General features: G+C 45.5%; 1 protein-coding gene across 1 annotated transcript in view; it reads right to left on the bottom strand.

Annotated features, from left to right (window-relative positions):
• LOC144752533 (claudin-16-like) overlaps positions 1–27,370 on the bottom strand; it is a 175,527-nt gene that overhangs the window by 65,538 nt on the left and 82,619 nt on the right. Inside the window, exon 3 of the mRNA XM_078640430.1 lies at positions 14,139–14,300. Coding sequence (XP_078496556.1) covers positions 14,139–14,300 — 162 coding nt within the window. The remainder of the gene's footprint in view (positions 1–14,138; positions 14,301–27,370) is intronic.

The raw sequence follows: 27,370 nt of genomic DNA, 5'->3' as shown, positions 1-27,370 counted from the left end.
TGCTGTGCAACTGGGTTAAAGTAGAATTTACAAAGCCTATGTTGCAACCACTCACGTCATTCTGTAGACAAGCGCACCACTCATGCACTTTTTTATTTTTATTTATTAATCTGAGTTAGATGCTAAATAAAAGCATGAAAGTAGGGCAGAATTAACAGAGGGGATACAGGTGGGGCAAGCAACATGCAGGGCATGGGTGGGGCAAGAAAGAAGCAACTGGTCGAGAGAGCAACATGGAGCACCTGAGGGGAGAAGGAAACAGGCACAAGAAAGCAATGACGCTGGGAGAAGAACATACAGGTGAACACCTTTTGGTGAGTGAGTTCAACACAGAGCACGGAGGAGAGGATAAGCACACAAGGGAGACACGTACACTCTTGTGGATGCTTAAGACAAAAGAAAAATGTAATTCCCTAAAAGTGAGTAATGGGGGCACACAAGTAAATTGGCAATGCTGGAGGGGAGGGACATACACAAGATAAACAAGGCAAGCCTTTCAATAAGAAAGAAACAAATGAGAGTGTCAGTAAAGCCAACCAATGCTAAGTAATGTGTGAGCTGCACAGCCCTCTTGAGTCTTGGTAAGCCACAATATGTCTTTTGCAACCAGAGAGCTTGTACTGTCTGGTAGGCTTGGTTCTTATACATCCCTTTAAAGTATTAGAAGGCTTTTGGAGATGAATCATTAAACGAAACTGTGTCTATCCCTTCTTCGCCTTTAGAGACTATAGAACATCTGATATGTCTTTGCCCTGCACTACTAGACTTATACCTTCAATTAATTTTCAACAAGGAGGTATGCAGAACCCAACTCAGCAGTCAAACTAAACCTCTCTGGTAAACGCAACTGTATCATCAGTCAAGTAAGGGTGTTTTGAAAGATTGTCATACAGAGAACTGATAAAGTGCAATACTGGAGAGATAGATTCTACTCATACAGCAGTACCATTGTAAGAACCAGTCAACTGGGACACTTCACCTGAATGTTTTAATATTATGGCTGATCTAATTTATATTGAGTTGAATAATTTTAATGCAAATTTTCAGTTTGAATGGTTTTAAAATTATTTTGAACAGATTAAAAAAATATATATATATGTATGTATGTATGTATGTTTATTTAATGGGTTCATGCCTTAGGTTTTATGTATAGGGATTTTTAATTCATACACAATAAATTTACACTTCTTCCGGGTCTGCCCATGGATCCCAAACAATTCAGAGCAACCACTGCAGGCCAGTAGGCTTCAGCCAGGAAAGGCCAACGAGTCCAAGGAGCTCCCTCGATTAGATGAATAAGGGTGCCTTTTCTTACCTGCTTGGGGGGGGGCGTGGCAGCTGTTGCATGCAGGGCCGGACTGGCCGTAACGGGCATCGGGCATTTCCCCGAGAGGCTGGAAGAGTGGATGCCGGTTTTTGCTACTGGGGCTGGTTTTGCAGTGGTGCTGCATTATCGGCCCCAAATAACAAAAGCACAAAGCAAGTGTTTCCAAGCTCCTGGGGCCAGTGCGAGAAAATTGTCAGGGCTGCTTTGGGTTACCAGTCGGGCCCTGATTGCTTGTAGTAGTGAGCATGACTTACTGATGCAGTTGCTGTGGTGGCAACAGCGCACCAAACATTTAACATTTTCGCCATGGTGACCTGCCCTGGAATGCGAAAACAAATGTTAGCTGTGAAAAGAGTCTATTTGTCGACCAACTGCTAAAATTAACCAACTGGTTTCAGGCTTCTGTTTATGGGACAGCAGCAAGAGTCCTGGTCTCTATCAAAGAGTGCATGTGGGGCCCACTGGCAACCAACAGCTGAAATTAAGCACTGAAAAATGCATAGGACCAGTATTGGCACAACTGCAGGCAGCCTGTCAGCTTTAGGGAGGATATAAACTCTCCTTCATTTAATATTTTCCTTTCAAACTTGCGGATAAGAGACAATATTAAAATTGAGCAGGCTATTCAAACAACATTTTTGTGAATATTTTCTTGTTTTCTTTTATTTATTTCCAAAAAATGAGCAAGCAGACTGAATTCATTCCATCAATATCATAAGACATTTGTTGTATCTTGTGTGATTTCACTGTGCATATTAATGTTGTTTATGTTGTATGTTTCCCTTGAATACTATAACCATTACTGCATTAAAGGGAAACATACCAGGGAAATCACACAAGATACAACAACATTCTAAGCAATTCATTATTAAGTTAAAGATGTACATCAAGAAGTTGATAAAGTAAAACATTTAATATACAATAACTTCCGACACATATGGAATAACAGCCCAGCATAATATCAAACAGACCACAATCGTGAAAACATTTAGCCCACAACTACTCTCCCTGTTGACCCTGTTCTAGAGTTAACCAATCGTCAACGTCCAAGTGATTAGCCACCCAATCAATTATAGGAGACCAAGAGGCATATTTTCAAGAGAATGACGCAGCGCGGTGCTGCAAGCCATCTTGCTGCGCCGAGCTGTGTCAATAGGAAAGTGCAGGGATGCATGGTATTTACAACAATACGACGTATCTCTGTGCTTTCCTCAGCGCTGGCGCACAATAGGCTGCCTATCGCCAAACCAGGCATGTGTAGGAAGGGCCACCTTTCTGCACAGAAAATAATAATTGATGGCATTTATCCTTCTTGCAGCACACATAGAAAATGGAAAAACTAGGTGAAATAAAGGTATTTCTCCTAATTGCACCACTTTTACACATTAGAATTTGATGCATTTCCAGGTTTATGAAACCTTGTAATTCTGGAAATGCAAAAGAATCTATTGGTGTTGAGTGGGAATACCGACAGCAACAACTATGGAACGTCCTTTTCACACAGAGTAATGCATGAAAGAGGGCCATATTTACAAGGCCATGAAAAGCCACGCCGGGTGGCTTTGCGTAGCCTTGTAAATGTGGGCCAGCACAATGCACCATGGAGCGTCAAAAAAAGTGGCACTGCCGTGGCGCAAATGACTTGTAAATATGCCCCCAAATACTTCTAACTTGTCTCCTGGCCACCTTCCCTTGCAATTATAAAACAATCTCTCTAAATTGTGGATACCCAACAGGCGCCCAAACCATGATTGGGTAGTGGGTGCTTCAGCACTGTTCCATACCTTTGCGATTAACAGCCGAGCTAATGCAATAGAGATAAACATGAAATATATCTAATCCAAATCCCAATGCTGATTATACCCAAAAAGCATCATAAGAGGGCTGATATAGCTCTCTTTACCACACAGCTTCTTTCAGAATGTCTCAATGTCGTTTTTTAATGGCTGGAGCCTCTCACAGCTGTAGAACATATGAGCCATATTGGTCGGACTTTCTCCACACCTAGGATATCTACTATCCTCCCTCTTGCCCCAACTGAACAGCTTAGCAGAAGTCAAATAGATCCTAAACAACGTTTTATAAAGTTGAGTTCTTAGGCTGGACAAGAGGAGAACTTTCATCCCAATCCCTATTGAGATCTGTAAATCTACGCCCCCTCTCCTAGCCCAACTTGTCTCATACTTCTCTATATCATTGGTACCCGTATCGATTAGGATATTATATATCTGCCCAATCTTACTGCCCAGTGAATAAGTATAAATAGCCAGCTGAATAAAGATCACCCAACTTCTTAAGACCAGAATGTTCGGATTGTTTGCTAATCACATCATGAAATAGTGTGGGGAACAGTGGGGACCGCCACAGAGTGGTATACCAGTTGTATGTTTAACGGCCAGCAATTTCCTGACCCTATTCCAGACTCTTCAGGCCGCCATCATGCTCTTAAACCTCGCTTTTTTGTAGTAGCTTTGCTCGACCTGTCGCAGGAGACATCCCCATGCTGATCTCCCAAGTGCTAGCTCATAAATAGTAGGAGGATCTACACCATGCCTCAGGCCATCTGTGCTGCCCCTCTCTGCCGAGAACAGAACCCCCACCTGTTACAGAAGGGCTGCACAATAGTAAAACAAGAAGATGGGGGCCATCCAACCCCCCATTCTCGTAGGAGAGCTTAGAATGTAAGGGCCTGCCTCGTCTTCTTATATTGCCACACAAAATGTATACATATGGAATCAAGTTTCTTAAGCAGAGATCCATCTAATTCAAGTGGTATAGTCCTAAACCGGTAGAGTACCTTAAGAAGAACAGTCATCTTTAGCACATTACACCTTCCTACTAGGGTTAGGTGCAGCCCATTGATGCGGCTCAAATCAGAACTGATCTTACCCAACAACTGATCTAGATTGATTTGATATTTGGACCCAACCATGGGAGTTATCCTAAATATGTAGCTATGTCAACCCTGCAGATATCTATCAAACCAATATTGTGGGTGCATACAATCTGGGTTTTTCCCGGTTAAAGTTAAGAAGATAGCCAAAACTTCCCCCAAACTTCTCAGCCAGTTTCTCCTCCTCCAGTGTCTCCTCATTGAGCACTGCGCTGTAAGGATCTGGGGTTATTATTGCAATATCGTCAGCGTAGCTAATACCTTCATATCAAATTCATTTACTCGAACTGGCTTGGTGATCTGGCTTTGAGTGATTTGCCTTAATAACTGATCAATATAAAGACCAAATAAAATTGGGGAGTAGCGACAAACCTGTCTTGTTCCTCTAGTAATAGATATCCTCCTGGACTTTAGGCCCATCATTTGAAGTTTAGAAAAAGGGTTATAATGTAAAGCCTTTATGGATTTTATGAGGCGTGGACCTCACCCCTTACATCAGAACTCCCCAGAGATAGCTCCATGACACTCTATCGAACACTTTTCCGTGCCCAGGAGGATCATAGACACAGGGTTACCAGTACTTTCTCAATATCAAATAAGGTGATGGCACATCTGGCATTCTCCGTTGCTCCACTACTGGGTATACACCCATGTTACCAAGTTGAGACCAAGTGGACTATGATCCTCCCCAAGCGGGTCGCAAAAAGTTTGCAATATAGTTTGGCATCAGAGTTAATCACGTAGAACGGCCTATAGGATCCCGGATTATCTGGAGACGTTCTTTTTTCTTGAAGGTCACAATATCCGTGCCCCGCCAAAACGGAGGTGGAACCCCATCCCACTGGACCCCTAAGACGATATCCATTAAAATTGAGAATAATTCTAAATAAATACTTTGTAAAACTCCAGGGGTATTCTATCAGGTCCTGCTGCCTACATTGAGGCCAGGGAGTTTAATGCACTGGAGGCTTCTTATGAAGTAATATCTGCCTTAATCAGGTCTGTATTTGTCTGATTCCTCCCCTCTTCTCTGTGTACCCCTTCTGCCTATGATATTGTTTGCGGGGTATCCTCGTAATATAGGGCCCTATAATAGTCTTCAAATATTCTGACTATATCAGATGAGTCTGCGGCAATTGAAACATTGTTCCTCTTAACGCTTTCGATATTCCCGTTGACTTCCCTTTGTCTACAACGGTGAGCTAAAAGTCTTCCTACTGTGTCCACAAATTCATAACTTTCGGTTTTGTATACTTGAATCATTTCCGCCACTACACTAGTGTGATAGCAGTTAATCGTGGTTTTCACCACCATTATTTCGAGTTGCGTTTGCGATAGATCCTGCCCCCATGTAATCCCTTCAGTGTGACCTTTTTCTAGGTTTGCTAATTGTTAATGTAGCATCTTAATTTCCTCAGTTTATTGTTTCCTATCATGTGCAACAAAACTGATAGTCTCGCCTTTCAGTCCTGTTTTAAAAGCATCCCAGACCACCCCACTTGAGTCACTATATCTGTTTATTTCAAATAACTACTTTACCCAATTCTTTGTGTACTCAATATACTGGGTGTTTAAAAGCAGTTTCCTATCAAACATCCATTTAGCCTGAGGTTTAATTCCTCCCATCCCAGATATGGCCTGGACTAACAGATTATGATTAGAGAAGAGCATTGGGAACTTCCTAATATCAGCCTTGCCCACTAGTCCGGTGGAAGTCAAATAGTAGTCTAACCGGACATACTTTCTGTGTGGGCATGAGTCCAGAGTCTAAAAAGTGTCCCATACATCGTTCAGCCCATGACTATCCATGAAGGGCATCAGAGCCCTATATACCTGAGGCTTCTTCCCGTGATACTTGGGGGCATATTTATAAGGAGTTAATGCTGCTGTAGGGTCAATTTTGTGACATTATGGCAGCTTTTTTTATCGCCAAATTTACAAGCTGCCGCAAACTCCAGTTAGCTGTATTTTTTCAGGGTTAACAGGAATTTTTCACAGCCCCACTTTGCTTAGCGTGAGTTACTGAAAATGAGATGCAAGGTAGGTGTTGCCTTGAAAAAACTCTAGCAAAACACACAACGTGATATTTACAAGGATTTCCTTGTACGTCGCTAAAAAAGAAAAACTGCTGTGAAGTCACATTAGCTGCAGTTTCTTACCGGAAGGAATTATCTCGTCTTAAAAATGACACTAACACACTTGTATTAGAGGGGCCTCATTTCTCCATAGATATGTGTTTCCTGTTCACAAATGACATCAGGACCGAAGAATCTAAGTATTTCTGCCATCCAAGGCTTGTCTCCATCACTATGTTATGCAACAGATGCGACCGCCAGGGTACCAACTTGCTGTGGGAGTGTGCTTGTTCATGTAATCTAACCCATTTTTCTTCACACACATTCTCAGTGGACTTGTTGCCCTCAGGGGTGGGAAGCCTTTCCCAGGATTCCTTCTTTTTAGCATGCACGGGAGTTGCGCTAATTATATAAAACTGTTACCTACAGTATACAAAAGGTTGCATATCTAGTGGATGCTGTTGGTCTTGCCACGCTCATTCTACTTCACAATTAAAAAAAAATGAATGTAACAATTGCAAAAATACATCCTACAAAATGGAAAATAATAAAATACAAAAAAGTCAGCAGTGGGCAGGTAACACAAATCTTGCTGCGCTGCCGTGCGTCAAAAGAAAAGGGCAGGAATGCGCCAACGCAATCACTCTTTCACTATGGTGTCAGGGTGCGTGCGTTGCGGGCCGATTCGTTTTGTACAAGAATCAATCAATCAGGGGTTTATATAGCGTGGCTACTCACCCGTGAGGGTCTCAACGTGGGGAGGGGGGCTGCTGATCTATCTGAGTGTGGAGGTTTCCGTTGAAGAGCCATGTCTTGAGGTCCTTCATGGATTGGGTCAACGACGCGGATTGCCTGGGATGGATGGGCAGGGTGCTTCAGGTCTTGGCGGCGAGGTAGGAGTAGGATCTTCCTCCGGTTCTGGTCTTGTAGATCCATGGGACGAGGCCAGGGCCAGTTGGACAAGGCAGAGTTGTCTGGCGGGTGTCTAGAAAGCGAGGCGGTGGTTCAGATATACTAGCCCTGCGTCCTGGAGAAACTTGTAGGCATAAGTGAGTAGCTTGAAGGTGATTCTATTGTTGATTGGGAGCCAGTGGAGTTGTCGGAGGTGTTGTATCACGGGGCTGTGGCTGGGGATGTTGAGGACCAGTCTGACTGTGGCGTTTTGGACATTATGTAGTTTTCTGAGTTGTTTCTGGGTGACACTGGTGTAGAGTAGGTTTCCTTAGTCGAGTTTGCTGGGGATGAGTGCGTGGGTGACTGTCTTTCTGGATTCTGTGGGGATCCATCTGAGTTTTTATTTAAGCAGTGGAGCGTGTGGAAGCAGGATGAGGATACTGCGTTGATTTGGCGGTTCATTGTGAGTGTGAAGTCCAGTATGATGCAGAGGTTTTGTGTGTGCTCCATAAGGGTGGGAGGGTGAGTGTCATCAGCATAGGAGACAATGTTGAGTCCATGGCTTCTGATGATGGTTCCAAGGGGGGCCATGTAGATGTTGAAGAGGGTTGGGCTCAGGGAGGAGCCTTGGGGTACTCCGCAGCTGATCTCTGCAGGTTCGGAGAGGGAGGGTGTAGCCTGACTCGCCGTGTTCAGCCAGTCAGGAAGGAGTGGAACCAGTCCAGTGCCTTGTCGCAGATGCAGGCCTCATGGAGTCTCGTGATTAGGATCGGTGGGATACTATGTCGAAGGCGGCCAAGAGGTCCAGTTGGATCAGGGCTGTGGTTTTGCCCCGGTTAAGGAGGCTACGGATGTTGTCTGTGGAGGGCGAGGACTGCGGTCTCAGTGCTGTGGTTGCTTTGGAAGCCTGATTGGGAGGTGTCCAGGACATGGTTCTCTTCAATGAACTTGGAGAGTTGTGTGCCGATGGCCTTCTCAATGACCTTGGCTGGGAAGGGAAGGAGGGAGAGGAGCCTGAAATTCTTGAAGTCTGTCGGGACGGTGAGCGGTTTCTTCAGCAGGCGGTTGATCTCGGCGTGTTTCCAGTCATCGGGGAAGGTGGTGGTTTTGATGGAGCAGTTGATGGTACAGTGAAGCATGGGGGTGTTGGATGCTCCTGCTCTATGGAAGATGTGGTACTGGCAGGGACCCGATGGGGCTTCTAAATGGATGCTCTTCATAGTCTTGAGTGTGTTGTCTGTGTGAGTGGAGTCCAGTTAAGCACTATCTGTTGGGGTGCAGCGGTTGCATGTGGTGGTGGCAGGTGTAGTGGCAGTATCTTGGGTGTTGAAGCTGTTGTAGATCTGCCTGATCTTGTGGTGGAATAGGTGCAGAGTTTGTTGCAGAGGTCTTGGGAAGGTGGGACGTCCATGGTCTCGCTGTTGGGTGGCGAACTCCTTGATGATGGCGAAGAGCTGTTGTGTGCGTTGGTGTGGAATCTGTCATGGACGGTCGGATTTGAAGGTTGCATGTGTTTCCAGGGTTATGTTTTTCCTCCATCTCTTCTCTAGTCGTCTGCAGGTGGGTCTGGACTCATGGAGGGCGGAAGTGAACCCGCAGGCTTTCTTGGAGTGTTGCTTGCCTGAGGTCTTCTTGAGGGGTGCCAGAGTGTTGGCGCAGTTGAAGATCCATCGGTGAAGGTTGCACGCTGCGTGGTTGGGGTCTGTTGGTGTTGGCGGAGTGGTCGTGCTGAGGAAGTCAACAAGATGTTCTTTAGTGGCCTTGCTCCAGCTCCACCGGTGGGCCAATGAGGGCGGTGGTGTGCAGTGAAGGCGAGATGTATGCAGTGGTGTTCGGGCCAGAGGAGTTCGGTGGTGTGGCTGTAGATGAAGTTCCCACTGGCTGAGAAAACGGGTTGAACACGTGTCTATTTGGGTCGGTGTGGTGACTAGCTGCTTGAGTCCGATGTTGTTGAGATTCTCCAGTAGGGATGTGGTGTTCTGGTTACTGGGATTGTCGAAGTGGATATTGAGGTCTCAGAGTAGGATGCAATAGCCTGGGGTGCAATGAGGTCTATGATGGCGTCGGTGAAGGGTAGGAGGTGGACGGGGGCCTGTAGGCGAGGATGGGACACCTTCCTGCACATAAACATTTATTTCCCACAATGCAGGCACCCTTGCACTATGGTGCAAGGGTGCCCGCATTGGCGCTAGGCAGCTGAAATTAGCGCCAGTGCAGGGGGAAACACAAGGCTGCACTGTATTCTTGTAAATACGGCACATCCCTGCATTTTGGAAATGGTGCAACGCTGCAAAATTTGCCGCAGCGCCGCATCAGTTCCTTGTACAAAGCCCCAGAGTTGTGAAGGGTGAAAGCTGCCTTTCAGGCAATTGCGTGTTTCCCTAATGCAGTTGGTGCTATGGACTGCAATCATTTTAGATTTGTTTCCCTTAGTGGACATAAATAGATTCTTTGCAGTCGAAAGATGACATATTGGATAATGTACAATGGATTGTGCAGCTAATTTGCTACTATGCTAAATATTTAGTAGGAATTTGGTAGGGTGTGCATTTGAAGCCATGCGAAGGGATGGATTTGTTTAAGACTGACATCTATTTGTTTTAGTGGTTTTTTTAATGCAATTACTTGACAAATATACTTGTTACACGCAATTGTAAATAGTGTGTGTGATAAGGGTAATATGTATGGGGCGTGGAACAAGAAGCATGTTACATATTCATGTAGGCTTGTCTTCCACAGTGATGTATGAGTCTAGGTATGCTCAATACATAAACTGAGATCTTTCCTGTATGAACACTGCTATACTGATCGCAGGAGGAAGTGCAGAATCTAGAGGAGAATTGGCAGGCTGACTGGAAAGTACACTGAAAAAATGACAGTAGATCCCCTTTCCTACCACCAAGATTAGCCTCTCCCAACGGTATCTAGCAGTAGAATAAATAGTAACATTTTTATGAAACGTATATGCATAATTTTCACACACAAAAAAATGTGTATTACGCGCAGGACATTTCGCTCAGATTTCTAGTGACTTTTCACTCTATACCCACACACAAAAGTCACTTGCGATATCGGCAAAATAACTGCAAAAATCTGCGTTTTTATTACTCACTCGTAATTTTGTCTAAATAGCTTGATCTTAAGAAGCTTGACTCTCTGACTCCATCCCCCCTCTTTCCCGCTGCCCTGGGCCACTCCCAGCCGAGTATTGACGTTGTGGAGTTGGTCCCGGGCACAGAAATGCGGCGGCCATCTTGTGTGTGGGTGGGTTCTACAGCGCTCTAGTTGAGCATAAAAGGGGATGTCTACTCCTCCGTGCAGCGGACGCGCTGTGTGGGCGCGCCTGACTCCCGCCGGAGTCGTGCCAGAGTCCTGCCCGTCTGCGCCCGTCCGCGGCCGACCGGGCCCAGGGCTCAGGGACTCTGTCACCTCTGTTCCATACTCTCCCTGTGCCCTGAGAAATCTACAACCCGAGCACTGTCATCTACCCCCTGCCTGCCTGGATCGTATCTCCGCACTGGGCATCGCGCGCACAGTCTCCCCTCCTTACCCTATCGCCCATCCCCTAGTCTGTACGGATAATCAAGACTCACGCATACGTGTATTATATTTAAATACACGATCTTTCGTAAAACATCATGCTGACCTTTTTATTTTACTCACCAATGAGACCCCTGATATTCTTTTAATCACCGAAACTTGGTTAACTGATGATTCTCTCCCCGATATCCTGGCGGCCCTACCCCCTGACTACTATATGTTTAACATGAATCGTCCCCCCGGCCGTGCCGGTGGTGGGGTGGCAGCTGTGATACGTAAGGAGCTCAAATTCATCTCTACATCCTCCTTCACTCTTGCCGATGTAGATAATCCTATCATCAGTCTTGAAACAGGAGAGGGAGCCCTTACTCTCATTGTCCTCTATCGTCCCCCGTCCTCCATGCCTTTGTTCCCTGCCACCTTTAGTGAACAATTAGCCAATCTGATCACCTCATCCGCCCGACTCGCTATCTTTGGCGATTTTAACTATTGGTACGATGACAGCGCTGCTAGCCCCCACGCTGCGGAGCTGTTCAAAGTCCTCTCTAACTTCAACATGCACCAACATGTCTCTTCCCCCACTCATGCTAGGGGTCACATATTAGACCACATCTGGACCTACAACCTCACTCTCTCCTGTCCTGTGGTCACCCCCTGTATTTGGTCGGACCATCATTTAATCGACACGGTGATCACAGTCAGGGGTCGTGTCAAAGCTCCTGCCGTAGCAGGTGGGGTTGCTCGCAAATGGGGCACCCTTGATTCGAAAGGTTTTCTGTCCTCCCTGGCTGACACTCAACCTCCATTGCGTCGCAACGCGACAGTCCAGGTCTTGGAAGATGATTTTCCAGCTGGATCACCAAAGCTAGTGATCTTTTCGCCCCTCTTTCCAAATTTCCCCGTTCTCGCCACAGCAAGTCACACAGGTGGTTCAATACCTCCCTGAAATCCCAGCAACTTAAACTGCGCCAGATGGAATGCAGGTGGAGACGCTCCCACTCACCACCCCACAGAGTAGCTTACGTCGAGGCACGAAAAATATACAAAAGTGCTATTATAGCTGCCAAATCCTCATACTTCTCCGACAGAATCTCCGCTGCCCCCAACAAGTCCAAGGAAATATTCAGAATCATGGGCGAGCTGACGTCTGACGCCAGAACCCTCCCTTCCCAGGTCCCCACCCAACAATCCTGTGATGCTTTAAATAGCTTTTTTACTGAGAAGATCATCAAGATCAAGAACACTATTCCCCCTGCCCCTCCTGCCGCTCCACTTGCCCCTTCCATTGGAAACCCATCTTCACTGTTACACTTTCCCTTCCTCGATTCTTCCTCCCTTGCCAAACTCGCCTCTCGAGTCAAATCTGGCTCCCCCAATGATTGTTGCCCTCCTTCTGTTTTCAGGGACATCTGCGTGGCCCTGCCGAACTGCATCTTGCCTCTACTAAACACCTCTCTTGAGGCCGGCATTGTACCCAACTCCTTTAAGGAGGCTGCCTTGGTACCATTGCTAAAAAAACCTGGAGCTGATCCAGAGGACCTTGCCAATTTCCGGCCTATTTCTCTCCTGCCTTATCTCTCTAAGATCTTGGAGGCACATGTCACCAGCTGCCTCTCTCAGTTCATCGAGTCCTCCGGCCACCTCGAGCCTAACCAAGCCGGCTTCAGACCTGCCCATTCTACTGAGGCTGTGATCCTGGCGGTTATGGACTCTCTCAGGAGCAATGCCGATAGAGGGTCTCCTCAGGCTCTGATCCTTCTGGACCTGTCGGCAGCGTTCGACACGGTGGACCATAACATCCTCCTCCACCGTGTCGAGCAAGCCGGCATCCGGGTTTCGGCCCTGGACTGGATTCAATCCTTCTTGACAGGCAGAACCCAGGCTGTCCACTTGGGTCCTTTCACAGCCACCCGGGAACTATTCACCTGTGGAGTGCCTCAGGGTTCCTCTCTGTCTCCCCTGCTTTTTAATCTTTATCTTCGCCCACTCATCCACTCCTTGAAGAGCTGGGACATCACCGTCTTCAATTACGCAGACGACCTGCAAATCATTTTTCCTCTCAACACTTCTAACGCAGCTCTCAACTGTCAGGCGGTCATGTTACATATCCAGCAATGGATGAACCTCAATCAGCTTAAGCTGAACCCAGGGAAGACAGAGCTAATTCTCCCGGGCAGCAGCTCCACCCATTGGGGCCCACAGTTCTGGCCTATAGAGTTGGGTTCCCCGCCCATTCCGGCTAAGTCGACAAAGAGCCTGGGGATTATTATCGATCCTGAGCTCTCCCTCAAGCCTTAGGTTGGTACAGTCGTATCCTCCTGTATGTTTCAGCTTCGGAGAATCAGGAAAGTTTCCCACCTCCTATCGCCTGAAGCCTTGATACAAGTTCTGATCGCCCTAGTGCTCTCCCGCCTGGACTTCTCCAACTCCCTGTACCATGGCCTACCGAAATATCTGCTTCATAGGCTGCAAATTGTGCAGAACCAGGCGGCCCGACTAGCCTATAAGATCCCGAAATGGCAGTCTGCAAAACCATTGCTTCGCAAACTCCACTGGCTGCCGGTCGAACAGAGAGCTGCGTTTAAGATCGGCTGCCTGACCTACAAAGCTGTGACTGGTACGTCTCCCGCCTTCCTAAGATCTCTAGTGACTCCTTACCGTCCAGCACATAACTTACGGTCCTCCCATCGTCAACTTCTGACTGCAGTTCCAATCAAACTTAAAAAATATGGTGGCTGCAGATTTGCCCATCTAGCCCCCAAACTTTGGAACCAGCTGCCGTTATTGCTCAAATCTTCCTTGTCTCTGCTGGAATTTAGAAAATGTCTTAAAACCTATCTCTTCACACAGTCTGGCTAGCTCCCCTCCTCCACATCTCTCAGCACCACCCAGCGCCAGGAAACCTACGGTGACAGAGCGCTATATAAGTCCCCCTTAAGATAAGATAAGATAAGATCGGCAAGAGACCGATTCGAGCAAAAATATCTTGAAACCCTGACGCACAATTTCACAAGGCACTTTCTAATTAATCTCCCATCACCGAAAATGACTCGCAGTGGAATAACCCTCGGGGACTGGAAGTCGCGTATTTCCATAATAACAAGAGTCGTATAAAGGAACTTTTGCTTGGCCCCAGTACACACGAAAAATAACGTAATTTACAAAACGCATCGATTAAAATATGTTTTTTAATGAATCAGCTCCTCCGCAGTTTGAGGAGCAAATGACATTCACAATGTGCAGTTTAATGTCATTAACCGGATATTACAGCCATGACAAGAGCAATAGGTGCAGGATGGCACAATTGAAGCAGTTATACAACAAATATACATTGTATAGGCCTAGTTAAACTTGGTAGTTTAAGTAAAGTAGTGACATTAAAAATGTCTTCGGCGATAAGCTTCCATACCTCCGAGAAGAAACAGGATCGCCGCCGAAATTGAAAATCTAGATTTGTGGCATTTCTTCTTGACAAACGTTGTGCATTTCATTCCTATGATCAGAATGGGGAGGGCGACAATGCAAAACACGCTTTGCACAACCATCATTGCTCGTGTAATTACAAAAGAAACTGCAAAGAATAAAAAAGAAATCACAGGTTTTTTTATAGCAACAATGTCACACAAGCTTCTCTTCACTGTAATACAAACCACTCTATAATCACTGTTTGGCTTGGCGCCTGCAAATAATTCAATATAAATGGAAGTCCTTATACTATGTTGCAACAGCATAAGATAAATGCGACACAAATTATTTTCCTTTAACTTGGTCAGTAAGATGGGGGGAGGGAGGGGCGTTCAAATTTTCCAACATGGGGGGTGGCTTCCAATTTTCCAACAATCACGCTGGCATTTAATGTTAAAATACATTATACGTGGGCAGGGAGCATGAAAGGGGCTTAAGGGACAGTGGATAGGGTGAGGAATGCAGACTGGTGGGGTACTAAGTGAGGAAAAACTCATTTTTGAAAACATATCAAAATTTTTTAAGACTGTCAAAACAGAGACAGGGAGTGCTGTGTGTGTTTTTTTGTTTGTGTATATGTTAAAATTCCCAATGAGATCCGACAGACACCTCACCCAACTATTTACCAGAAAATAAATGTATTAGGGGTGTGTGACACCTCACCCCCTACGAAGCTACGCCCCGTCAATCGGTCAAGTTTTCTTTCAAAACATTCCATTTGTTGTGCACTGGTATGCATAACCACGCATGCGTGTGCCAGTGCAATGACATGGGCATAGTTTTCTTTTAATTATTTACCAATCCAACATGAGGGACATCACTTGAATCGATCAGTAAACGTAATAAAAGAATAGTGTAAAAGCGCTTCCTGCAAGGCAGAGCGGGCATTAAAAAAAATAGAAATAGTTTTTTGTTTTTTTTAAAGTGTGAAAGATCCAGAAAGTGTTTGGAGAACAATGAAGAAGTGGGTTGAGGGGAAGCAACGGGGTGGGGGCATCAATAGCACTTGAGGCGGGCCCTCAGGAGGTACAAAACATAATTTAATAAAAGAAAAGCTAGGAATGGTTGAGGAGTAGGAATGAGTGGGCTGGGAGTGGGCTGTGTTTCAGGGGTGGAAAGAGATAAAAAGAATAAGTGTGAGATCTAGAAAAAAGTGAAGTGCTGAAAGAAAAAGAAAAATGTAGTTCCTTGATGTGAGCAGGGAAAGAATAAAAGTCATAAGGAAAAAGGATGGTAAAGACGTTATGCTTGGGAGTAGGGAAAATCACAAGAAGAGGAAGGCAGCCATCAAATAAGAAGCAAGCAAATGAGAGTAACAAAAAAGTCAACCAATGGTAAGTAATTGGCGGCCTCTAAGCCCACTGTAAATTTTCATAATGGTGCCCTAGAAGCTTTTACCTTCAGACAGCTGGGAGCTCTCTGGTAGGAGAGATCTTGAAATGTAACCGCTTGCATTTACCTTTTCACTTGAATCTTCTGGTTTACCTTCCTCCTAAACATTTAAGGGCCTTGCTGTAGCTGGCGCACATCCATTTCTCTTTTAACTGCAAAATTTTGCTTGTATTCCCTGCCGCCTTTGTTGAGTTTGAATATGAAAATTTCCTCCTGAATGACAGTGTTCATGTGGCTTTAAAGCAATTAGAAGAACATGTGGTGTACGCATAGATATGCAAGTACATCCCCCAATGAGGCACTCCATGAGGGGTCAAACAAATTGATTCCAAAGTTCTTTTAGAAGGTTGAAAAGTTTATTATTCCATAATAGTTATATCAAGATTCTCACTGATATTCACATCATATCAATGAAGGTCATTCGATGCATACATGATCACTGGTAAATACGAACTCCAATGCATTTCGGGCGAGACGCCCTTTATCAAGGAGAGCTGAAAGGGAAAGACGAGCCCGTGTTAGGGTGGGAACCGGGTAAATGAAATGCAGAATTAATATTAAGTGCCGATCAAATAAGTGATTATACAAACGTTACGTAGAAGGATGTGAATAGTGAATCAGGTCGGAATAACGGAGGGTTGGGCGGGGTTGGGGTAAAAAAGTGAAAAGGGGTGTTGGGAGTTTAACGCGGGGGTGAGGAAAGTGCACGAAAAAACGCTAAGTGTCAAGCGGCCCAACGGGTCGACAAAGAACTTACTTCAGGGGAGTAGCGAAGAGACTCGCCGCTCCAGTCCGTGGGTCTAGAGGTCCCAGTTTAATTAACGTTCGTGTGTAAAGGGGGGTTAAATGTGGAAATGAGGTGTAACAAAAATGAAAAAAGGACTAGCATGATCTGTAAAAAAAGTGGAAATAAAGAAAAGGACTAGGTCGTAGTATGGGGGCCATCTTGGAATGGTGTGGAATGGTGAATGAAGGGTGAGTGCTCAGGGCTGGAAGGGAGAATAAAGAGGGGAGAATAAAGAGCAATGAGGTACACAATTGCCATATGATAGTTATAAATAACAACTATATTCGACACAATCATTGAGTCCATGTGGTTTGAGTGTCTGTAAACGATAAATCCATTCGAGTTCTCTTTTGAGTAGTAGCTTGCGATTGTCAATGCCTTCTGTGGGAATAATGAGTTCTAGTACAATAAATTGAAGTTGTGCAACGGTATGATGAAACTCATGAAAATGCATAGCAACATTAGATTGCTCCTGTTTTGTGCGAATGTTGGATTTATGCTCGTTCATACGTGTTTTGATTTTTCTCTCAGTCTTACCGACGTACATTTTGCCGCAAGGGCATTTCAACGCATAGATCAGGTTCTTGGAGTCACATGTGGCACTAACTTGTAGTTTAATGGGATTGCCTTTCATTGGGTGTCTGATGGTGTTGCCCTTGATTACACAGTTGCAATTGTTACAATTTAAGCATGGCTGTGTTCCTTTATGGATTTTGATGTTGGGTATTGGTTTTGTGAGGATTTCCTTTATGTTCTTACTACGGGTGTAAGCAAACAGTGGAGGAGTTTGAAAAATGTCCCGAAAGTCAGGTTCCATTTGTAAAATCGGCCAGTGTTTAAGGATGATTTTTTTGTATTTTGTGCTAGCCGTGGAGAATTTAGATACCAAAACCATGCGTTCTTCTGATTGTTTGGGTTTTTTGAAAAGGCTTTCTTGTCTAGTGGTGCCTGCCACTCGGTTGTGAGCTTCCTTGAGAATTTTTTCAGGGTACCCTCTGTCTAAGAAACAATTGTGCATTTCCTGGATTTTGGTATTGAAAGTTTGCTCTTCTGATGCAATGCGTCTAATGCGTAGCATTTGGGAGAATGGCAAATGCTTCTTGAGTGATCCCTGGTGGAAACTGGTGAAGTGTAGTGTGTTATTCCGATCAGTTGTTTTCCGATGTAGGTCGGTACTAAATCCTTTTTCAGTGATCTTGATGTGAACATCAAGAAATGAAATCTCTGTGTCACTTATTAACCAAGTGAGTTTGATACGTTCATCTTTGAACATCAATTATCATGATCACATCCTAACTGCCCTGGATGTGTACTATGAGTGTGTGTTTTATGGCAGGTTTACACAGGTGCTATCAGGGCTTTCTGGAAGCTTGGTTTCTTTTGACTTAGTAAGATAAGTAGACTACTTGGACATAACCTTTTGCGGATAATACCATTCAAGTGTTTTGAACTGTTTGTAGTTGTCCTGCTTTTCATCCCCTTTTATCCTTATGAAAGGGTCTTATTTGTAGGTTGATTTTGTATGAGATCTTCTAGAATCATAGATTCTGTTTAGTGAGTACATACCCATCAGTTAGTTTTCTTGGTTCCTCTCACCGTTGCTCAGATTTGCTCAGTCATACGGGATTATGGGTCAGTTTGAGTAATAGTTCCATCTTGCTCCATATCATGCATTGTAGGTCTTTTGAAGCTGATTTGTTTTCATAGCTCCTAAATGTGTAGATCCACAGCTAACAGTTCAAGTTGCTGCACCGTCTTTTGATTCCAGGAGCCACATTGTGTTGTGTTTTAATGAGTAAAATGTCAGCAGTCTCAAAGGGGTGGTGGAAAGCTGAGCACTGCTGAGGGATTTCTTCAAGAAGTAAGGACTGTGATAGGGAAGATAGACAATGTGATAACCAGCTTAATTAACAGTACACCAACACCCACTTTGTCACCTTAGAGTTCTCAAATTCCTCACTCACAGCATCCTAAATGGACTATGTCTATGACCGAACCAGAAATGCTTGGGTATTATATCTGCCTAGTACCAGTTGAGCGATTGAGTATGACTGTTTGTAGACCAGGGAGATGGAGCTTAACATTTTGCATTCATTGTAAACATCTAGCAAGGATCTCTAGTATGGATTCACCTCTTGGAAGCAAGAAATGGTCATACCCAGTCCCTGGCACAGAAGATCTGACTCTCAAATTGGCTGAAGAAGCATTTCATTTACGAAGGACTGTAGGTTTTCGACCATTACTGCTCTAGTGACTTGGACTATAGGTCACTCACTTTCTGGAGTGGGTGTCCCTATCACGCGCTCAGTTGGGAACATTCTATAGCCTTGCAAAGGGAAAGTTTCTAACTTCGTCAGACTACACATATGAAATATAAACTTTGCATACCCCTAATAAAGAGGCACTTTTTAATTCAAGACATCAAAATTAACTGTATTGAACTCCACTGCCCTCTTGACAAGGTCTGTACTATAGACCTACTTCAAATTACTATGTATCGGTACCGTCTGCTCTGTCATCACCGGCTGTCGAAAATATGTTAGACCATTTTAGTTGGCAGTACCTCTTGCTGGTCTTCCAAAATACAGGCTTTAAGGACTATTTTATACTCAATGTACAATTGAGAGGAGTTGGCCTAACGGCTAGGGCGCTCGACCTCGGACCTGGGGATCTGTGTTCGAGTCTCGGTAACGACGCCAAAAAAAATAAACCTCCTGTGATTCTGGGCAAATCACTTAATCTCCCCGTGCCTAAAAGGAATGCGTGTCCTCATGTAACGTAACTGGTGCTATGTAAAGCGCTCTGATACCTGATTCAGTTTGGGTCTAGTTCGCGCTATATAAAACTGTGCAAAAAAAAATAATAACTCCTAAAGCAAGCCACGCAATATTGTCTATAGTTTTGAATAAGAAAAACATTCAACTTCACAGAAGAACCTGTAAGGTTTATTTACCTCTATTAATATTCTTGTCGACATTGGAATTCAACTGTTAGCTTCTGCTGCCAAGAACTCAATTGATGAACGTGTCCTGATTCTTACAAAAATCAGACATTTGCAAATATGAGTTCAATCAATCAAGCATTTGTAGAGTGCAGCAAATCACCCATGAGGGTCTCGAGGTGCTGGAGCTGTTGGCTACTGTGTGGAAGTTTTTTTTTTTTATATATATTTTTCAAAGAAAAAGAAACAAATAGCAGGTGATTTACAACGCGAAATGTAGGATAAGCAGTATACATACAGGGCCTCGTGAACGAAGAACCATCAATAACGCGTACGCAGCAGCTACCCCAGGGATGTGGCCGCACTACATTCAGGATAACCAGACAAATGCCCACCCCAAATCCCACCTCCCCGGAAACAGGATAAACATTGAGCAGCAGACCAAAATAGGAGGGAGGGGGGAGGTTATTGCAGTGAAACGATACCAGGCTACAGCCACATCCCAAATACACCATATGTTACGTCATCACTGACTGAGTTCTGCAACAATACCTACACCAGAACCCATCCACCCCAAAACACTAATGCGCGGCGCAATGAGACCACCCATATCAGGATTATAAAGGATTTTAAACACAAAAACTACAAATACTAACTAGACGAACACCCAACCCCCCTCCCTGCACCCCTGCATATGGCTTGCGCCTATCCCCAACTAGCAGTGTGCCTGTCGCCCCATCTAACTAATACTACAAAAAGTAAATGTGGAGGAGGACATCTCAGTACGGGCCCCCGGTCCCCCCTCCCCCCGCCAGAACCACGGATCCCCAGAGTGAACCACATGACTAAATCAAGAAGCAATATTAAAACGAAACCGGGGAAACAATAAACACCACCCGACCTCCCATAAGTACAATGCTGACAAATCCCTCTACAATAAACCCATGGCGCCAAGCCCCAACTATCAGTCTCAACCTTGACCCTTCCGATCAGTCTTGCAAGCCCCTTCTGGACAGGCCATCGCCTCCGCAGGACAGTCAATGTGCAGAAACAGTTCAATAAAGTTCCCTCCGAGACAAAGCAAAGCCGTAAAGTCACTGGGAACTCCGTCGGCATCCACAATGTTCCACATCGACAAAAGCTCACGATGACGGTGTCCCTGCAATCGTTGTGTAGGTGTCGGAGAGGGGAAAAACACTGTTTCGTTCCGGAGATAGTTCCCATCTAGTGCGTCCGGAAGGAAAGCACCAATCGATCCAAGCATAGTAGGCAATGATGGTGGGCTTGGAGATCCATAGTAAGCAGCGAGTGCACGGTCGTCGGCCATCATAGTACCATGAAGCTCTGACACCTCGCGTGGGACAGGGCACACTGCCGTTACAGGGACCTCTGTGGGCTGTATATAACGAACAGGATATTGGAACGAATCAGGGTCTGGTCCTTCCTGCCCATGTCCCATTGGAACCGCTATCTTTTCCTGAATGAGTCTACATGGGAATGTAGTGCCCAGAGTGCTGCCAGCACAGTCAGAATCGACGGTTCAGACCCAATCCGTCCCACCGAATATTGTTCAGAGGCGACCATGTTCGCGTCCCCTAGAGGCACCGGTTCCCCCGGGGGAGCGGTAAATTCGGGACGGACTGGAACGGAGGGAGACCGAGGACTTATCACGGCCATAGGTCGAGCTCTGGTACCGCAAACGAAGACCCCGAACCGGCAAACACCGGCGACAGGGAACCGGGTCTCCGGGTCAGGGGCCTCCGACCACAGTACTGTGTGGAAGTTGGATCATTCAAACAACTAGGTCTTTAGTTGATTTCTGAACAACTGGAGGGGCGGAACGGTATTGAGGTGCAGGGGGAGGTTGGTCCAAGCCTTGGCCCCCAGGTGAGAGAAGGAGCGTCCTCCTCTGTTGGCTCGGTGGATCCGTGAGGTTTCAGCGAGGGAGAGGGAGGCTGATCAAAGGTGTCTGATTAGTTGGTGGAAGGTCCGGCGCTTGTCAACGTATGCTGGTCCATCATTGTGCAAGGCCATGTAGGCATAGGGCAGCAGCTTGAACTGGCATCTCTTCTGAATCAGGAGCCAGTGTAGTTTCTTGAGATGGAGTGTGATATGAGTCGAGAGCGAAGTAAGCATCAGTCTCAGTTGCAGCTAACGAATGACACAGGACGGTCGTGGAGGAGAACCCAGATAATCACAAGTAAGTGCAGCCCATTCCAAGCAGCTAGGATAGTTAATAGAAGACTAACTTAAACCAGAATCCTTGTTATTTAAAACAAATTTTTTTAAAATCTTTATACAGAACATCCTGAAAGTTTAAAATCAGGGAAACCAACGGTGCAGACAAACCACAGATAAGAGGGTCTACATCAGTTCACAAATAAAGCTCTAAGGTAATATATCCCCTTCGGGGCTGATGACGAGCTGGGCTCGTCATGGCGTAGCCTCCTCGCACGCTCATGACAAGCCCAGCTCGTCATGAGCCCCACCCTCGGGGGAAGCGCCAGCGCTCCCCCCGAGTCTGCCCGATTTTGTTTGTTTCTGCGGGGATGGCAGGGGAAGACCTTCCCCTGCCTCCCCCCGCCCTCCCCGCCCACGTCATCAATGACGTCAGCGCGCGAGGCGTGCTGACGTCACCGGAGGCTCCTTTTGTTTACAGACGCGCAGGGAAGCCATTTGCTTCCTGCGCGTCGTTGGAGAAAGAGGTTCGTTTTGCGGCTGGGGCGGGGGGGATTGTGATGAAACTTGCATCGAGGGAAAGGAAAGGCTTTTCCTTTCCCTCGATGGCACTTTAGAGGTTTCCTGCTGCACGATCGTGCGATCGTGCAGCAGGAATGTTAGGGATTTTTTTGTTTTTTTGTTTTGTGATCAATTTCGTAGTTCGGGGAGCGGCCCCTTGGGGAAGGGTCGCTCCGCTTGTTGGGGGAACATTATCTATGAAGTCTTCTCTTGGCTGCAATGTTGTTGAAAGGCCGTTTTTTCTACAAAAATGCTGATGGGGGTCATTTATAAAGTAAAATGATAGTGCTCATTGTAATGAAGGATGCAAGTGCCTCTGTCCTTCATTACTTATACTGATGTGTGTTTCTGAAGTGGCTAAAAAACACACCTGTGCTGCCTAGGCAAAGCTCACTAGTGTTTTTGGCCTGATGAATGTTTTTTTTTGTGTGCTGCTTTTCAAACACATGCTTTGTCTCCAGTGACCATGTGTGTGTTACAATGCCATGTGCGAAGGGGTCCCTTGAGTGAGCTGTCCATCATAGTGGGAAGCTCACAAATGTTTTTGGGCTGTTGATTGTTACCTGAATTTGTGCTGCAACTCTAGCGCCATCTTTGTCTCCATTGACCATGTGTGCGTTACTATGCAACTGCACAAATGTGCGCAGGGGTCCCTTGAGTGAGCTGTCCATCATAGTGGGAAGCTCACAAATGTTTTTGTGTTGATGATTGTTTTCCTGAGTTTGTGCCGCAACTCGAGCGCCATCTTTGTCTCCAGTGTCCATGTGTGCGTTACTATGCAATTGCACAGATGTGCGCAGGGGTCCCTTGTGTGAGCTGTCCATCATAGTGCTTGGGGTATGCACGAAACATGTCGATGATAGGAGTTGATAGGTACATCTGGACACATTACGTTTAGGGCAGCCTATCTTTCCACCCCGTTTATTACCACCTAGAGGCAAGAATAACGTTTATTGTAAACCTACTGGGCAGGTATTTCACACATCACATAGTCCACTCCTCAAATACACATGCACCACACAGTCTAATAAAGTGCTCCTACGTAACTTTCGCAAGTCGCAGCACGCCCCAGCCCGTAGAGGACTGGGATGGCCCCAATGATGAAGCATGTCACCGTGGGGCAACCCTGGTGAGTGAGGGGACACCTAAAAGAGGAGCATTTCTCCCCTTTTTTGTACACAATACCATATTTTCACAATCGACCCCAGTGTGTGTTGGTTGTTATCTGAATAAACTAGCAAGGCTCTTAGGTATCTGGAAACAGAGACCATTTGTTCATCATAGTGGGAAGTTCACAAATGTTTTTGGGCTGATGATTGCTTTCCTGAGTTTGTGCTGCAACTCGAGCCCCATCTTTGTCTCCAGTGTCCATGTGTGCGTTACTATGCAATTGCACAGATGTGCGCAGGGGTCCCTTGTGTGAGCTGTGAATCATAGTGGGAAGGTCACAAATGTTTTTGGGCTGATGAATGTTTTCCTGAATTTGTGCTGCAACTCGAGCGCTTGCTTTGTCTCCAGTGTCCGTGTGTGTTACTATGCCATCGCACCAATGTGTGCACAGGTCCCTTGAGTGAGCTGTCCATCATAGTGGGTAAATTTAGGAAAGATGGTGCACTCCGCTAGTTGGTGGGTGTTGCCAAACGGGGATCTTCTGTGTGAGTTCACATGCCTCTTATGTGTATAAATGGTCAGAGACTGTTGAGAGCAGCAGATGGGGAGAAAGAAGCTCCTGGTCATAGGAACTGTTTTAGGATTGCGCTTGTGAAAATCAAGGATGCAAGTGCCTCTGTCCAGCATCGCAGTTAACCACAGTAATTCTGTTGTCCCCCTCCCCATGAGAATCCCTGATGACGTCAGCGCGCACAGCACGCGCCAACATCTTCAGGGATTCCCAGGCGGTCGGGAAGCCATTTGCTTCCTGCGCCTGGAGGTGTTAGGTTGGTTTTGAGATATTTGGGGGGGTTTGCAAAGAGGCATCAGGGGAGAGGTAAGTGATTTTCGTCTCTTCTGATGTCTCTTTGCAGGGCATTTCTGGCTCACGGTCGCGCACAGCATTGCGATTGTGCGGTGGAAATGCCCCCACTAGCACCAGGGATTTTATTTTAGATTGTAGGAAGTGACCCATTGGGCAAGGGTCGCTTTCAGGTGGGTCGGATTTTAAATTTAGATTTTCTGGCCTCCCCCCCCGGTGGGCAAATCAACCCGTACTTTTGTCCGTTTTGCCCTTTTTGATGGCCCATCTGTGTGGATGTGATTTTGGGGGTAAATTTGTGTATTGTTTATTCATTTGTTATGTTGTTTGTGAAATGTAGTATTAAATTATTTTTTTTCTTCTTTGTTTTTGATCCAGGCTTTTGCTGTTTGTATTGGTGTAGGTTGTGGTTCGGTTAATGCTGGTTTTGCAGCTTGTGTAGTTGCATGTGCTTGGTAAGTAAATGTTTTTTGTACTATTTTTCCTAGATAAATGTGTTGTTATGAAAAGTGAAGTTATTGCTGTTTGTGTGGCTTTGTGTTTCTTGATTGTTAACTTTTTTTTTTGTATTGCTGCTTGATGTGTACTTTGTCTAATCTATACTTTTTTTTTTCTTTCCAGTGGGATTTCCTTTCTTTTTGCTGTGTTTCAGCAGAGTAGGTGCTGGTGAGTCTTCTTATATTTGGTTAGATTTGAATTGTTTTTGAGTGTATTGATTTTTGTGTGAAGACTCTACCTTGTTTACTTCTTCCTTTGCACAGTGTAGGTTGTTGTTCACTTGTGTGTGTAGTCTTCTTGATTTGTAAGGATAATGGCTGCTCGCAGGATTACTGCTAAGCAGGTTGTTAGTTTGCTTTTTGAGTCTTCCTCTGACCATGGTCCAGACACTGACTCCGATTCGGAGCATGAGGTAGGTGCAGAAGATTCAGGCAGTGAGTTTTCTCTTCGCATGGTATCATCGGATGATGATTCTTCTTCTAGTGCTGATGAAGTGCCTGTGGTAGAGAGGGACATTGATGTGCCGGTAGAGAGTCAAGAGCCATGTGAGCGGCAGCCTAGGTCCTCAAGGTTTTCCCTTTTTTTCTCGTCAGGAACAGGCAAGTGTGGTAAAGGCTGCGCCCAAAAGGTTTCACATTGCTGTGGTGCGCCAAAGGTTATCTGGTGCTGCTAGTCTTCCTGTTGTAGAGCAGCATAAGGCATCTGGTGCTGCTAGTCTTTCTGTTGTTGTTGAGCAGCAAGTGGCATCTGGGGATGCGAGTTCTTCTGTTGATGTTGAGATGCAAGAGGCAGCTGGGGATGTGAGTTCTCCTGTTGGTGAAGAGATGCAAAATGTATCTGGGGATGCTAGTATTCCTGTTGGTGTAGTGAGGCAAGAGGCATCTGGGGATGCTAGTGTTCCCGTTGATGTAGTGCAGCAAGAGGCATGTGGCCTGCAGGCTAGGGTGGCTTCTTCTCCTCATGTTAGTGATGACGTCTGGGTTGCCCCTGGCATGGTGCAGCCGGAATTGCCAGACTTCACTGGTGTTCCAGGGTGTAGAGTGAATACTGACAATTTTTTGCCAATTCAAGTTTTTCAGTTGTTTTTTGACGATGAGTTTTTGCAGGAGATTGTGGAGCAAACTAATTTGTATGCAGAGCAGTATTTGAGGGACCACAGTGCCAGCCTTAAGCCCCATTCCAGAGCTACCCATTGGTCTCCCACATATGTTGAAGAGATGAAGAAGTTTTTGGGATTAACTTTTTTGATGGGCTTGCTAAGGAAGCCATCAATGTCTTCTTATTGGTCCACTAGTCCCTTGATGGCAACATCTATATTTCCAGCAGTTATGACTCGTGATCGATATATGCTTCTTCTTCGCATGATGCATTTTGTTGATAATGATTTAGCGTTGCCACGCGATCACCCTGATTGTGACCGTCTTTTTAAGATTCGGCCTGTCCTTGATCACTTTGTTGATCGTTTTCCTGAGATGTTTGCACCTGGAAGAGAAATAGCTGTGGACGAGTCTTTGGTATTGTTCAAGGGCCGCTTGGTTTTTAGGCAATACATTCATAGTAAGAGGGCACGCTATGGCATCAAACTGTATATGCTGTGTGACAGTGAGACTGGATATGTTTATAATTTCAGGGTGTACACCGGTAAGGATTCCAGCATTAACACTTCTGCTTGTCCGTCCACTTTTGGAGTGACTGAGAAAATTGTGTGGGAACTAGGTAGACGATTATTTAACAAAGGCCACCATTTATATGTAGATAACTTCTACACTAGTGTGCGTTTGTTCAAGGAGTTGGCCAAAGTGGGCACTGTTGCATGTGGCACGATGCGCAGTAACCGGAAAGGTTTTCCAATAGAACTTGTTTGCAAAAGGCTTGTGCGGGGACAGTCTACTGCATTGCGATGTGGGAAGCTTCTAGCTGTGAAGTTTTCAGACAGGAGAGATGTTTACATGCTGACTACTATCCATGACGAAAGCACTGAAGCTCTGCCAGTTCGGGGTGAGACTGCTGAAGTGCGTAAACCTGTGTGCATTTTAGACTATAATAGGCACATGGGTGGTGTTGACAGAGTAGATCAGAGGTTGGAACCTTATGCTGCTCTTCGAAAGGCTTACGTTTGGTACAAGAAGTTGGCTATCCATCTTTTCCACTTGGCATCCTTTAATGCTTTTGTTGTTTTCCAGAAATCTTGTCCTGAGTCAAAGATGCCTTTTGTTAAGTTTCAGGAGACTATAATAGGCAGCCTTGTACTAGTGGAACAGGCAAGTGTGCCAAGATTTGGAGTGGTGGAGGAAGTGGCTAGACTGAAAGATCGCCACTTTCCAGAATACATTCCTCCCACAACTGCAAAAGACAATCCCACTAAAAGATGTAGAGTCTGTTGGCGAAGAGAAGTGCGGAGGGAGTCTCGTATGCACTGTCCTGACTGTCCTTCAAATCCTGGATTGTGTGTGCCAGCTTGTTTTAAATCGTACCACACACAAAAGAAGTTTTGGGAGTTTCATTGAGCTTGTAAGTGTACTGTCTGGTCTGTTTTCTGTAATATTTTTTTGTTTGCTTTTAGGTTTGCATTAGTGCAAAGCATTTAGGTTTTGAATTTGTGTTAGCAGATTTGTAGGTTTCTACATTTGATTTGTGGTATTTCTTTAAAAAATTCTAATTTCGATGGTGGTGTGTGCAGGATTGTGCTTGGATTGTTGGTGTGCGTGGACTGGCGCTTGGCTGGTGGTGTGCGTGGTCTGGTGCTTGGCTGGCATAGTGCATGGATTGGAGTTGTGCTGGGGGGGTGAGTGGATTTTTGCTTGGCTGGCGGAGTGCATGGTTAGGTGCTTGGCTGGTGGTGTGAGT

This window comes from Lissotriton helveticus, chromosome 5_1 (genome assembly GCF_964261635.1).
Source record: "Lissotriton helveticus chromosome 5_1, aLisHel1.1, whole genome shotgun sequence".
Classification (NCBI taxonomy): Eukaryota; Metazoa; Chordata; class Amphibia; order Caudata; family Salamandridae; genus Lissotriton; species Lissotriton helveticus.
This window is presented reverse-complemented; position numbering and strand designations above follow the sequence as displayed.